Source organism: Morone saxatilis, unplaced genomic scaffold (genome assembly GCF_004916995.1).
Source record: "Morone saxatilis isolate NCDOM2014 unplaced genomic scaffold, NCSU_SB_2.0 Contig15, whole genome shotgun sequence".
Classification (NCBI taxonomy): Eukaryota; Metazoa; Chordata; class Actinopteri; family Moronidae; genus Morone; species Morone saxatilis.
The window spans coordinates 18,180,463-18,193,981 of NW_023339707.1; the positions used below are offsets into that span (position 1 = coordinate 18,180,463).

Sequence of the window (13,519 nt, forward strand, 5' to 3'; positions counted from 1 at the left end):
TTAATGTTCCATATAACATGAGTTCAGTCTACTCAAAGACTATGTTCTCAAAATGAATTTATTATGAAGATTTACTTTAAAAAAGTACATAAGGTAAGAAAGGTGATGAGATGGCAGGAGTAGAATGCATCTGATGAAAATGAGACATTTACTGTGTTACTCATTAGGGACTCACTGCAGGTAATAGTGACTGCATGTTCTGATTCGAATCTGCTATTGTGGCCAAGTAAACAAGATTTCTGTGCAGGATCTGCTGATACCTGTCAAAAAGGGAAAATGAAACACAGATTTACTCACTTTTACCTTAAAATGATATTTACAAGGCATCAGTCCGGAAGAAAAAAAAGAAGACAAACACTTACTGTGTGCATTCAGCCGTCTTGCCTTTGCTTTGGTAATCCATTATACACTGTATTAAATGATGATTTTCATCCAGCATCTTTGGGAGACAACAAAACAGCTTCAGTTATCTGAAGTTCAGTGCATGGTAAATTACACAGAAATATGCCCCATTAAGACATTGCAGTGATGTTGTCCTGGATTCTCAGAACTTCAGCCAGCCACAGAAAGAAATTCTGGGTCAGTTGTTCTTTTTTCTCCATAATGGAGCCAAATGAAACAGCAGCATCTCACGGTCTTTATTTAGGACATCGTCCCTGTCTTAAGGATGGGTGGTGCGTTTGCAGAAACACGGTTCAGACAAGGATAAAATCAGCATCAGTCTGAGGAGCATGGAGCTCAGGGTTGTCCTGTGTTTGCTCTGTTTCCCTCCATCCTACTACTACCATGCCTCTCTCAATGGATGCTTAAATATGTGCTTGCAACAAAGCGAATGTCCTTAATAACCATTTAAAGCCAACGGGACGCTGTCTGATAAGGAACTGACACCTAGCTATGACTAAATAAAGCCCCAGTTAAAATTCTTGGAAACAAGTCACAAAATCTAAAGCTGATATTTCATGGGTAAAAAATAATAGTAATAATCATCATTTGTCAGGGAACAAGCAAGCGAGAACAGCAGCATCACAAGGAAACAGCTCCAGCCAGCGCTGAGCGTGTAAAAGCGGTCGCCTTCTTCACCGTCACGGCTTTGTTTGCTTCACACCTTTCAATTGACTGTAACGTTACAATACCAGTTGCCATTTCTTCTGATCATTCACCACAGGCTACTTTCTCTGCACTAGCGGCGGAGACGCACACTCCCATCCAGACTACAATATTGAATTACAAGCGCCGCGACCCCCGTCAAGATTTGTTACCTTTTGAATCGTTTGCTGTGTCACCTCCCCTTTACTCCTGGGGCGCGCCGATGAAAACGCCACCGACATTTTGTCATATGGGAAATAAAAGCGCTTCTTTTATTCTAATATTTATTATCTTGAGCGCAGCCCCTCTATTTGGTTAGGATAGTTTGTCCATTGCCAAGAGATGGAGGGGGGGGGGGCTATTGACAATGCCATCTCTCGGCCATCTAGGAAGGAGAATTGGAAAACACAGGATTTCTCTGGATGCAATTTAACATGATTTTACTGGAAGTATTATTTATGTCTGCAAGCAAATAATGACACAGATAATAAACAGTTGCATGATAAGGGAAAACCCCTCTCCCTCGGTTTTTGGTATAACCCGGACAGTGAGTAGCCTACCACTTTCCCTCACTGTAGACCGGGTATCCTTTGATTCATTAGAGCCAATCAGCCCTCATTGTGCGCGCTGCTCGCAATTGTGAAAGAGTGGCTGCAAAAGTTGTTTTTAGCCCATTCAGAAAAAACAAATAAATGAGTGCCAGATTATGATACAATAATATCAAGTGAATATTCGTTACAGTATCTCCATACACCGGCATGTTAAAGGGACGTCTGCACAGTTTTCATATCATTTAAGGGGTTTCGCAACTTGGGATATTGTAGCCTAATCGGACAACGTTTATAGCATGTTTAAGAAAAAATAAATAAATACCTGATCCTTAAGATAACTTAGCTTCATACACAAACAGAACTGAGATGAGGATCAGCTGCCACTGACTGAGGCTATATTCACAGTGAAGGCACATAACCCAGATCGTTTTGTGGTCCAAATCAGATAGTTCTATTTTTGTTGCAACGTGGCCTCAGTGTGAATAGTAATATCAGAATTAATGTGACTTTTAGGTCACTGTGGATCGACATTCTTCATGTGGGTCTGTGACCTGTTACACTGGAATCTAATGTGCACAATAAAAACAACAGCCAAACAACAAAACAATAAATCAGATCTGAGCAATAAATCAGAATTGAGTGCTAAGGCTTGCATGTGAATGTAGCCCAATATGACAATATAACATCAAGTACACCCAGAGAGCATGAGACAAGCATATCAGCAATTTCCAGTTTATTCACATTAGTCTCACTTGTTGCTAAGACAAAATTAAGCAAAGCACAAGCATTAGCTTTTAAATACATTTAAATTCAGTTATTTTTATGTTGATAACATGTATAGTTTACACCTTCTTAAACACATGTACATATTAGACAAATTGAATACAAATTAGGATGATTACTCAAAAAGAAAAGCCAGATACTTTAAATATGAAAGCAATACATTTTAGGAGCAAAAATCTTCCAACTAGCAGAAACAAAACAGAAACTTAAACATTCACTTCCCATTTTTAATTTGAAAAAAATAAAAAATAAAAAAAAACGTTCTGGCAACATGATGGGGAAACTATGGTCACATATAGGGAACCATTTAATGAGCCATGCATCCATATTCAAAATGGGGCCAAGTGAAAAAAAAGGACAAATAAAAATACAATCCTGGCAATATGAGGGCAGGATAACTGCCTCAGGGGGAAAATACAGAATTATTCCTACAGTGCCAACAGGGCTGTTTTTATTGGTCATAGTAATGAGTAACAGCCCAATTTGTTATACAGAAGGGAATTATTGGAGGATGGAGTTGCTTTAGTGCCTTGGTATCTGGCCTTTACAGTTGTCCACTCCTGGCTCTGTAAGACAGAGTCTGAGCAGTGCCCCGTCCTCTCAGTCCAGTATATCCGCCTCTGAAGCCTTGGCTCCTCAGGAACCGTCCAGGGACCCCAAAAGTCTCCAGATTGCGCTTCCGCTCTTCTGCCCATGTTAGTCTGAAACCATTGGTTGACACAAAAAGAGGCACAAGCCTGTAAATAAACAAACAGGAGAAACTAGTGTTTGAATATTGAGGATAAAAAAGCCACTTTGTTTACCTGAACTTCGTATCAGACGAGATGTTGTCAAAGAAAGACTTTGCTTTGTTGTAGTAGCATTTTGATCCAAAATGATCATCCTCTGCAGTCAAGTTTAATTCTTCTTTTTTCTTCACTTCCACCTCATGATTTCCATCTGCAGACAGAAACATTACTGTAAGAACCCTGGAAGGATACGTGGTGGAAGACAAGTGGCTGAGCTTTAACTTATATGCTCTTTTTCACCATCCCAAATCCTACACTCAATAATGAAATCACATACTGGACAATAGCAAATCTGTTGAAGTTTCAATTGACTTTTACCAATTTTAAGTTTGATTCTGTTGCACAAATCAAATCTTTGCACATGTGTATGGAAAGACAGAACATGTTATAATAAAGTGCCATGAATAAGTCTGTCTTGCTACTGCTGAGCCTATATCTACAATTTAGTGGATTTAGAGCTTACCTGCAAGACAGTATTAACATCTATATGTAGTAAGACATGCTAAGGTTTAAACTGACATGGTCCTGTGATAAAATTTGTGTGTCAACGACTAGTAGATGAACATGCAGTGGTGCATTTGTGGTCACTCGAGCTGATACCTTTCATATTCATCCTGTCCTTCACCTCTCTCTCCAGCTCCTCCTTAATAAACTGGGCATTTGAGGAATCAAAATCAAAGTCTGTGTCAAACTTAAGGGTAGCAGAGGGAACATTAGCTACCATCAGCTGGCCTCTACTACGGTTCCTGCGCCTCCGAGCTCCTAAGAGCAATAAAAAAAAAAATAAAAACAGAATGTAGTGAATGTTAACAGGACATTCCTTTGTCATTTGTATCCAGAAAATTAAGATCTTCACCCTTTTACAAACCTGTATGGTTCACAATTACCTTGTCTTCTTCTCGGTGGTGGCCTGTTTTCAGAATACTGCTGCAGAGTTTCCTGCTGAGCACTTGGCAGACCTGGGCCTGACTTCACTTGAAGTTAAAAACAGCATTTACACTCAAGTGCACAGATGGACATGTAGAATTCCCTGAACACCCCACACAATCTTTCAAGAGTGTTAAACAATCCCAGCTATCCCCTTTTAGGTCCATTAGTGAACACAGCATTGTATTTAGCCTTTTATCACTACAATTCTGTTTACTTACTCATAGCTCCAGTGCCTCTTCTGGTCTGGAAACTCTCTCTTGGGGTCCTTTGGGGCCTCCTTCTCTCCCACTGCTGCTCCTGCTCCTGGGATTCAGTCGAACCTCTCCTCTGCCTAAATCTGTCCAGGTGGAAGGTTTGAACAGCCTTTTCCACCATCGGGCCTCTTCTAACCTGTAAGCCTGGAAGTACATGCCCTGCACAACGAACACAACCAAATATTGTAATATATTAACTACCTACTTAAACGTATACAGCTACACTAAGGGTGTGGGTTAATGGTCAGTTTACTAAGAATACATTTGCATTTTTTTGCTTACCAAGACCAAGAGCTGCAGCATACTGTTGATTAAGCAGAGAGCTGGCAGCAAGCTGGTTGTAGGCAGGCATCCTTAGGGGGCTAAATGGTCCACGAGCTGAATAGACGCCTGAGCCTGCACTGGATGACTAAATTAAAAAAAAAAAGTTAAACAAGTTAACACACATTAACTGGGATGTCCACTTTAAGGTTCACTACTGTGGGGTGTGAGCCACGCATGTCTTGTATACCTGTATTATTGCAGGATCCGGGGGTAGGCCGTGGTGAGCTCTTGGAGCTTCACACAGTGTGATATCCTTAATATCACTTCCCCGGAAAGTGATGTACTCATAGATATCATCTTTGGGTGGCATTGGTCTGTCAGTGGGTCGTCCCTCGGTTCCAAAACACTTGACTGGTTTAGAGAAAATCTTTGATAAAGCTAACAAAATGACATTGTGCTGCTATTTAAGTTTTACTTTTGAACATGCTGTCAAGCATAGGCCCACACCACTCACCTTTTGCCAGCACTACTGTGGAGTTCACTTTATCAATCGTATACAAAATCCCCTCATAACGATTTTGAGCTTTTGAAATTAACCCTATTTTACAGCCAATGTAAGGCTTTGCAGAACTCATGGCTACAGGAAATTCAGGACATCTGCATTCAAGCCATTGAGCGACCGGAAACAATTTATAAGCTTCCTCAGGTGACTTGAAACCACGCCCTCTGATTGAGGCTGAACGCACCTGGCAATGAGACAACCTCTAATTCAATATCAGTCCGGTCAGTCCCTGTGCTGAACTTCCCACTTATGACTCATGATGTCTGATATTTAATATAATCGACATCATCGTCTTATGTTTGAAACATTTATTTGGACTGTGTGGTATTTTGTTCTGGAATTTATTTTGATAACATTTGTCTGAAGTGTACAATAAGTTGCCACAGACAGTTCAAGTCTGCATTGTCATGAAGCCTGAGGATAGTGCAGCAAAACAACTATGAAAACTGGTCATTGTTGATCTGCGCTCTCAGGAGTTTGACACCCAGACTGCTCTCTGTCTGTGAGCGCTGAAGCAGCTGCTGCGGGTCTCCTGGAGAAAAAAAAATAGCAACAACGCAGCCATTTTGAGTCGTCTACGATAAAGTCAAATGGACACAAAATGCTTCGACACTGTGTATAAATCTGCAAAGATGTGTTGCACAATTTGTACACTCTCTCAGAGAGTCTCAACGATGTGATAAAGTCCCACCAGGAGCAGCTCTGTGAGTGGTATCGTTGTTTTCCCGTGGAGCTGCCAGACAGCGCTGACACTCCACACACTGCAACTCACAACCATTTGTTCCAACCTTTATTTTCCTCGACGAGCCAATCACAGCGCCCGGTGAGGCCGCGTCACTCGGGGTACATCCAATCGGCGCATGCGTCTCACGATCGAGCGTAGCTGGGCAAAGATGGCGGCGGGCTCCGATTTGCTGGATGATGTTTTCTTCAACACAGAGGTGGACGAAAAAGTAGTTAGTGATATAGTCGGATCTCTGGAGTCTGAGCTATCGGGAGCAAGTCGCGTCAACGCAACAGCCAGGGTCCAGTCTGTGGCTAATTACGTCGGTAACTCAAGTGTAGGTAGTAATTCCAATGTTCAGGGCAGCAAAATGGGACTTTCACAACAAGAGCTTGCTAAAGCAGGTAAGATAGCTGCCCACTCCGGTTAGCTAACACTAGCTCCTTTTGGTCACGTTGTTCAACTGATAGTAGCTAACTTGGCTTCACTTGTGTGTTTCCCGAAACTAATGCGAATCGGAGAGTTGTTCGACACCCCCCCTTGTTTTCATGTGTTTCCGCTGCTGTAGGGACAGGAGTGCAAGGAGGTGTCAGTAACAGTACGGGGTCCCACGGTTCAAGCATGGATGGAGCAACCGGGGCAACATCGGCGGCGGGACCGAGCATGACAGCCGCTCAGACTCAGTCCAAGCCGGGGGCAGCTAGCGGAGTCGTTACGGTAGTATCAGCTGCAACATCTGGCGTTGGAAAGCCTGGAAGCACTTGTGTTCAAACTTTGAATGGAAGTACTGTGGTCATGAACTGTCACATCGCCGGAGGCACATCTGCTGACAGCAGTGGCAACAATTCACAGCCCGCTGTCACAGTCGTCAACAACGGACCTGTCTCTGTGAGCAAAGGAAGCGCAGCTGTCCCGTCCGCAGCGCCCAGCACTATTATACGAACTTCTTCGACGAGTGCGCACAACACTGTGATTTCGTCTCAGTCCGCCGTGAAAAGTGTACCCACGGTCACGCTGGTGAGGCCACCTATGCAAACTCCCACTCTCACCTCACAAAGCGGCGGCAACCCGACCACAGTTTTAACATCAGCAGCCGTCAGCGTTAGCAGTGCGAGCGGCGCTCTTGTCAACAAATTCGACTCCACAAAAACTATTATTCAGACTGGTGGACACGTCGTGGCTTCAGGTGTCGCTACGGGGACAACGGCGACCATGAGGAGCCCTACTGTTTTGCACAACTTGAGGACTTCGGTACCGTCAACGATCGCTGCCACACCTCCTGGCGGAATACGAGCCATTGCTCCACAGGTGTTGGCCCCTCGACTCACTCAGCCTCAACAAAATGCTCCAAATATCCAAAACATTCAGCTCCCTCCAGGTAAAGTGTACAGTTTAAGAACATCTGGAAGATGTCTGTAACAAGTTAGACGTGGAAATGTGTTTGTGTTTAGGCTCTGTCAAGCTGCGGTAACTTTGTCAGAAACTTTTTTTTGCTATCAAGCACATCTTTATTTGTGCACGTTTTTTTTTTTTTTTTTTTGAGCTGATCTGTGAATAGTCAAGAAATTGTTTCAGAAATGTTGTAGTAAGTAGAGGGGACACATAATTGTTTGTCTTTTGAGGCCACAAACAGCAGATTAGAGGTGGACAAACTGCAGACCAGGTTAAAAGCCTTGAGGGCAGTCAGCCAGTTTATTCCTCTTAATGTCTCAAACAAGCATTCTTTTGTAATCTATTGATTCTTATTGCTTTGTCTTGTCAGAGACAATAGCAAACTGTTCTCATATCAACGCCTATTTACTGTGTATCTTTCCCCTGAGTGTCTGGGTGTGTATGGGTGTGTGTGTGTGTTTTAAACAGTTGTTTGCAAAGGCTAATTGTTAGACTGTCTATAACCTTGTTATACTTCAAGGTTTTGCGCTGGCAGAATTGTATTATTGGCGTCTATTAAAGGGATAATTTTAGATTTTCTTTGGCATACGGCTGTATGAATTGTTCAAATTTAGTCATATCAATACATGGATATTAGCCATATCACTTATCACGCAGCCACCTGTCTGATGGAGAATGGACAGGCTACAACAGCAGGCTCCTGTGCAGGGTAATACGCTGCTCCATAAAGTATTAACAGCAAGGGAACAGTTTGACTTTGTTGTTGTACTGAGTGGTGGATGCTTGCAACATATAATTACATGTTGTGTTGTGGCTTGAAACTTTTTTTGATTTATGGCACCATGTTTGTCCTCATTTTTGTCTGACCTGTCGCTGACTGGCTAGAAATCTCTGAGCGTAGACCTCCCAGCTAGACCTGCAGATGAGTAATTCATAACCTAGAAACTCCTTGCATGCATACATACAGTACATTGGTGAGACTTATCAGGACAGAAAAAAACCTGACTTTTGACATCTTAACCCCCTGTGACATTTGCCTCTTGCAGGCATGGTCTTGGTTCGCAGTGATAGTGGGCAGCTGCTGATGATCCACCAGCAGACTTTGGCTCAGATGCAGGCTCAGTCGCAGTCCCAGAGCGCCATGACACCACGACCTGCAGCCCCCACCAGCACTCCACCTGTCCAGATCACCTCTCTACAGGTACAAGGACTGCTGGATACAGGACTGTCACACAGAAAATGTGACTCATTCATGTTAGGTAGTAATGCACAGATTTCATATACTGGATCGGTGTTTACATTACATTTTTTTTAAGGTAAATGACCTCATTTAACAGATCAGGTAATAGCCAGATGTGATTGATGCACTTTAAATAATGTTTCTTTGTCACTGTTGTTATATTTGTACCATAACAGCACAATTCTGTAAACTCTTTTTGAATAATATTATTAAAATTGACACAAGCTTTAAGAGATTTTGGTGTATCGACATTTTCACCTATAGTTAAGACGTGAGGTGTAGTTACAGCCTCATTTTACATTGCACACAGAAGAGTGATCCCAATCAGTTCCACACTGTGGGTAAGGTATCAGGAGAGAAAAAGTGGGAGCTGAAAACCGAAAATTAGTTTTTTGTGACAAACTGTAAAGAGAAAGGCCCTTTTCCATCTGATACATTTTATGATGCACCGTGATTTAATTACAGTTTGGTTACTGGTTTCACATGCACACTCTGCGTGTGTGGTAAATGACCAGTGTAAGTCATTCTCAAGAGTGGACTGATTTCATTTAGCTTGTGTGGAGTTTTGCATCCAACTTTAAACCAACTGACTGAAGAAAACAAAAGAAACCTGCCAAAATGGAGAATTGTTTTATGAAATGAATCGATCTCCTATTATTATGCAGGCTCCAGGCGCACCACTGCTGGCTCGTCCGGTTACCCCCACCACCATTATTAAACAAGGTTCCACAGTCCAAACCACTGTGACGGCCACCACCACGCTGCAGAGGCCTCCTGTACTGCAGGTAACTCCGCCAACACATCCCTTTTAGGTATTTAATCCGATGTGCAGGGTATGACGTTATCAAGCACCAAATACCATTTAAAAACAGTTCAGTGATCAATTTGTAAGGGCTGTTCACCACAAAGAGTGGTAGCTGTTACACAAAATCTGGTTCGTGCTGACATGACACTCTCAACCCTTGGACGGTCAAGTTAAAGCAAACCCATTGCTCTGTATGAAACAAGCTGTTGATTGGCTGCATGTTACACTTTGAGAGCAGTCCATTTGGCTCAAATTTAGCCGCCAACGTAAAAGATGTTTCACAAGCTCTGAAAACATGTTTCTCTCTACCAGCTGCTGTGGCAGGTAGATTAGTACATTTTCTACCTTCCACTCAGAACTCGCCACTTCTGAAACGAGTGCACAGGTAGTTCTGCATTTCCTGTGACTGCAGGCCGATGACATCAATGGCATCGACATCGTAATTCTCTCCTGCCCACATCACTCTAGATATAAAGTGCTTCAAGGGTCTTCCTGACCTCATCAAAACACAAACCCATTTTTCAATAAAGGACCTTTCCATTTTTAAATGTCCCTGGCAGTGTTTCCCACACATTTAGCATTTTTATTTTATATTATTTTTTCAATCCGTTCAAGATGATGACACCATCCATGATCTATTAACTAGTGAACCGTCCCCTCTTGCTGTCCCCCTCCTGCTACCTACACAGAGAAAGACTTTCTCTGGTATTATGTGAAGATGTGGACATATTGTGAATATTTTATATATATTTATATAAGCACGGACCAAGTAAAGCAACAGAAAAAAATCAAAATCAGTCACAAGAAGTTTGAATGCAAGTGTTTGAAGAAAACATGTTGTTAATTTAAATGAAATGTAGAATGTGCACGTTTGTCCCATCATTTTTCACCTGCTGGGAAAAGCTCTGCAGCTCTCCTAAATCCTGGAGAAGATAGGAGTAATTTCTCAGGATGAGAAAGTCAATATAAGGCTTTTAGACCTACCTAAATCAGGACAAAATGCACCTCTCTTGGACCGGTTAGGATGGATTTCCCCACTCTGACTTGCTAGATTAAAAACAGGCCCAAAACCTGTTTCAAAGGTTGTATTGTCATCTTGTTTTGCCTAATAGCTGTGCAATGAAAAGACAGATTTTTGTGTCATGGCCAGCACATTTGTTTTCAGTTCTGTGTATTCTCTGAGTGGCTTGTTTGTTTGCTCACTTTCAAAACCTTGCTGGTTGTGTTAATTCTTTTAGTAAGTTATGATTTTGTTCAGGTTGCCATGATTTTTTTTCTTAAAGGTTAATAGATTTTTACTAAACCCTATTAACTAGTTTAATTTTCTGTTTTGCACATCATGTTTTTCTTTTGTACTTCCTAAGACTGCAACTCCTCCTCCTGTGATTATTTGAGCAAGTACATTACATACAAAGTAAATGCCAAGAAGCAAATACACACAAATAAACAATTTTTTTGCAAAAATGTATCCATTTATTGAAAATATTGAACTTTGAGCAAACAGTTTCTGCATATCACGAGTAACGTGAGGGGAATATTCGCTTCATGTTTGGTGGGAACGCACCATAAGAGTTTCTCTGTGATATTGAACATACAATATCTAGCACAACTCTTTCCTGGAAAAATCCAGCTTGCGGAAAACATCGTATTATGTCCTAGTAAAGCTGAATGCACAGTGCTCCGGGACCAGACATGTCAAAACTGTTATTCTGACCTTGTCATCTTCCTTCCTCTTGTCTCATGACTGCATATTCACTGACTTATATAGAACACCATCATGCTGGGAGGAACTGCCACCACCCCGGGACAGCCGCTAGGAACACCCACCACAGTGCAGCCTGGATCTGCAGCCACAGCAGTTACGCAGAGGGTAGGGCCCCTTGGGGCCGCTGGGACCGCTGTCACTCCAACAGCTATCACAGCTGTAAGAGAGAAGTACTAACCTTGAACGCTTTTGTCTTGGAAATTTTTCAAAGCTAACTATAGGTGATACTATTAGTTTTAGAGTAATTTTGTGTGCTGTGTCTGGTTCACATTTCTGCTGTAAGAAACAATGCCATTTTGTGTTTATGCGCTTGCAGGAGACACTGGAGAATGTGAAAAAGTGTAGAAACTTTCTCTCCACATTGATCAAGCTGGCATCAAGTGGAAAACAGTCTTCTGAGACGACCGCCAACGTCAAAGAGCTGGTCAAAAACCTGCTGGTAATTTCTTTCTACTTCTTTTTCTGTGTTGTTTTCCATCATCTCAATGTTAGAACTAGATCTCTTCATTCATCTTCATACCTTGAATTGTCTTTCCTTCCTTTGTACAACAGGAAGGGAAGATAGAGCCTGAAGATTTCACCAGTAGGTTATACCGGGAGCTCAACTCCTCACCACAGCCGTACCTTGTGCCTTTCCTGAAGGTGAGATCAGTGACACACTAGCAGATATAATGGTTGATGCTGCAAACTCAGACCGTCTTCTCTTACCAAAATGCTCCTAACCAGGACACTGCTTAACATCTACTATAACTTACTTTATGGTTACTATTAAATGAATAAATTTACTGTAATCCTATTGCAGGCATTACATACTTCTAGCCCTCTAAACCATATAATCTACTCTCTTTAATGGCAGTACATGAACATCATTAAAGAGATGTGAGTGTGAGTATAGATTTAGTTTTCATAAGACATAAAACACTGTTGCAATAACGTTTAATGAACTGAAAGTTCACAGCTCAGTTTAGCAAACACATTTACACACAGATAATAATAATGTGTGGTTTGGTAGTTCTGTGCATGGTACTGAAGTTGCAAAACCAGGTGTTTTAAACAGTTACGGGCCAGGGAATCAACCTTTACACCAGTGTGGTATGCATATGTTTATTATCCTGCATCAGACACAGCGTCTATCTATTTAAGTTGTATATTTTCTCTTGAAGCACAGTGTGTCTGAGTGTTGTGTATGGCATAATGCTACTGCTTCCCACTACTCCTCTTTAAAAATAAACATGTGCTCTTTCAAAATAAGTGTACTACCGTCTGTGCTGTTGTACACACCAAATTGAGTGTATGTGCACACAGATATTCTCACTGTCACTCAACTTTCTTAGGACACACATTTCTCCATACAGAGCTCACTTTTTCAAACCTGTTCACAGTTCTCTTAAATAATACAATTAATAATATAAATAATATAATAAATAATCCAAAGCACACTAAATAAAACTAAAGTAAATTCAGTAAGACAATACAAAACTGTACATATTCACTATACATGTATAGGAGAGCTACAGATTTAATACGGGTTTAAAATTACACAAAATTAAAATCTTCCGTAGAGCAAAAATGTTCAACATTCAAACATTTAACAGTGCTCAATTGGCCATTATTCTTAATGTAACATGATATTGGCATATTGTCAATATGAAAAAATACATAACAAAAATAAATCACACAAATGTCAGTAATGCTCCATCGTAAGACTCTGACCTGTATACTCTCGAGTATGAAATAACTTATCCACTCTGGTACTACTTGCACTTGATGCACTTGTATGCTGTTCATAAACGGGGCGTTTTCATTTTGCACTTGGGAGTGATATAGTGGCCCATCACTGTGAAGTAGCTCTCTGTAACCCTGGACGTCCATCTATCAATGGTGAACGCAACTGTAGGTGCGGCAGACAATTCCTGAACAACTGCAGCTCAGGCTCGTTTATATAGGGCAGTCACAACGGCTGACTAAAATGTACACGTAAAGGCGCATTGTAGAGGGGCTCAAGCACTTTGACCATGTGCTTAAATTCTGCATTCTTTATGGCCAACCAAGGAAATTACATAACAGACCAAACGTCATGGTTCGGAACGAATACATATCGTTATATGACCAATCTGTGACTGGAAGACGATGATGAAATGCCACACTGTCCCGTATACAAGTTATGCATTTTTATTTTTTAACTCTCTTGATCTAGAAAAAAACTGAGAAAAAAAAAAATGCAAATTTTAGTCTAATTAATAGTAATTTTTTGATATATTAGATTTTGAACAAAGATTTAAGTTTTAACAGTAATATGTTAAAAAAAGCAAAATGGAGTGCAAATACACAGAGTTTTGGTGGTGTTTGAGTTTTAATTATTGAATTTTGAAATA

At 41.2% G+C, this 13,519-nt stretch overlaps 3 protein-coding genes across 3 annotated transcripts in view; 1 reads left to right on the top strand and 2 right to left on the bottom strand.

The window, feature by feature from the left end:
• LOC118324623 (calcium-responsive transactivator-like) overlaps window positions 1-1,328 on the bottom strand; it is a 7,967-nt gene extending 6,639 nt beyond the window's left edge. Inside the window, exons 1-3 of the mRNA XM_035657046.1 lie at window positions 1,260-1,328; window positions 363-439; window positions 176-260 (exon numbers count right to left, since the gene is read on the bottom strand). Of these exons, the coding sequence (XP_035512939.1) occupies window positions 176-260; window positions 363-439; window positions 1,260-1,328 (231 nt within the window). The remainder of the gene's footprint in view (window positions 1-175; window positions 261-362; window positions 440-1,259) is intronic.
• A 1,027-nt stretch (window positions 1,329-2,355) lies between these two features.
• lsm14b (LSM family member 14B) lies at window positions 2,356-5,552 on the bottom strand. Its single transcript, XM_035656762.1, has 8 exons — window positions 5,171-5,552; window positions 4,904-5,067; window positions 4,675-4,801; window positions 4,357-4,551; window positions 4,096-4,182; window positions 3,809-3,970; window positions 3,224-3,359; window positions 2,356-3,121 (listed from the first exon to the last, which is right to left on the bottom strand). Exons 1-8 carry the CDS (start codon window positions 5,289-5,291, stop codon window positions 2,965-2,967), a joined length of 1,149 nt encoding a protein of 382 aa, XP_035512655.1. The 5' UTR covers window positions 5,292-5,552; the 3' UTR covers window positions 2,356-2,964.
• Window positions 5,553-6,055: 503 nt separating this feature from the next.
• The window catches only part of LOC118324422 (transcription initiation factor TFIID subunit 4-like), a 14,256-nt gene continuing 6,792 nt past the window's right edge, over window positions 6,056-13,519 (top strand). The window contains exons 1-7 of the mRNA XM_035656761.1: window positions 6,056-6,346; window positions 6,511-7,320; window positions 8,381-8,535; window positions 9,240-9,359; window positions 11,148-11,303; window positions 11,461-11,583; window positions 11,697-11,786. Of these exons, the coding sequence (XP_035512654.1) occupies window positions 6,079-6,346; window positions 6,511-7,320; window positions 8,381-8,535; window positions 9,240-9,359; window positions 11,148-11,303; window positions 11,461-11,583; window positions 11,697-11,786 (1,722 nt within the window). The 5' untranslated portion in view covers window positions 6,056-6,078. The remainder of the gene's footprint in view (window positions 6,347-6,510; window positions 7,321-8,380; window positions 8,536-9,239; window positions 9,360-11,147; window positions 11,304-11,460; window positions 11,584-11,696; window positions 11,787-13,519) is intronic.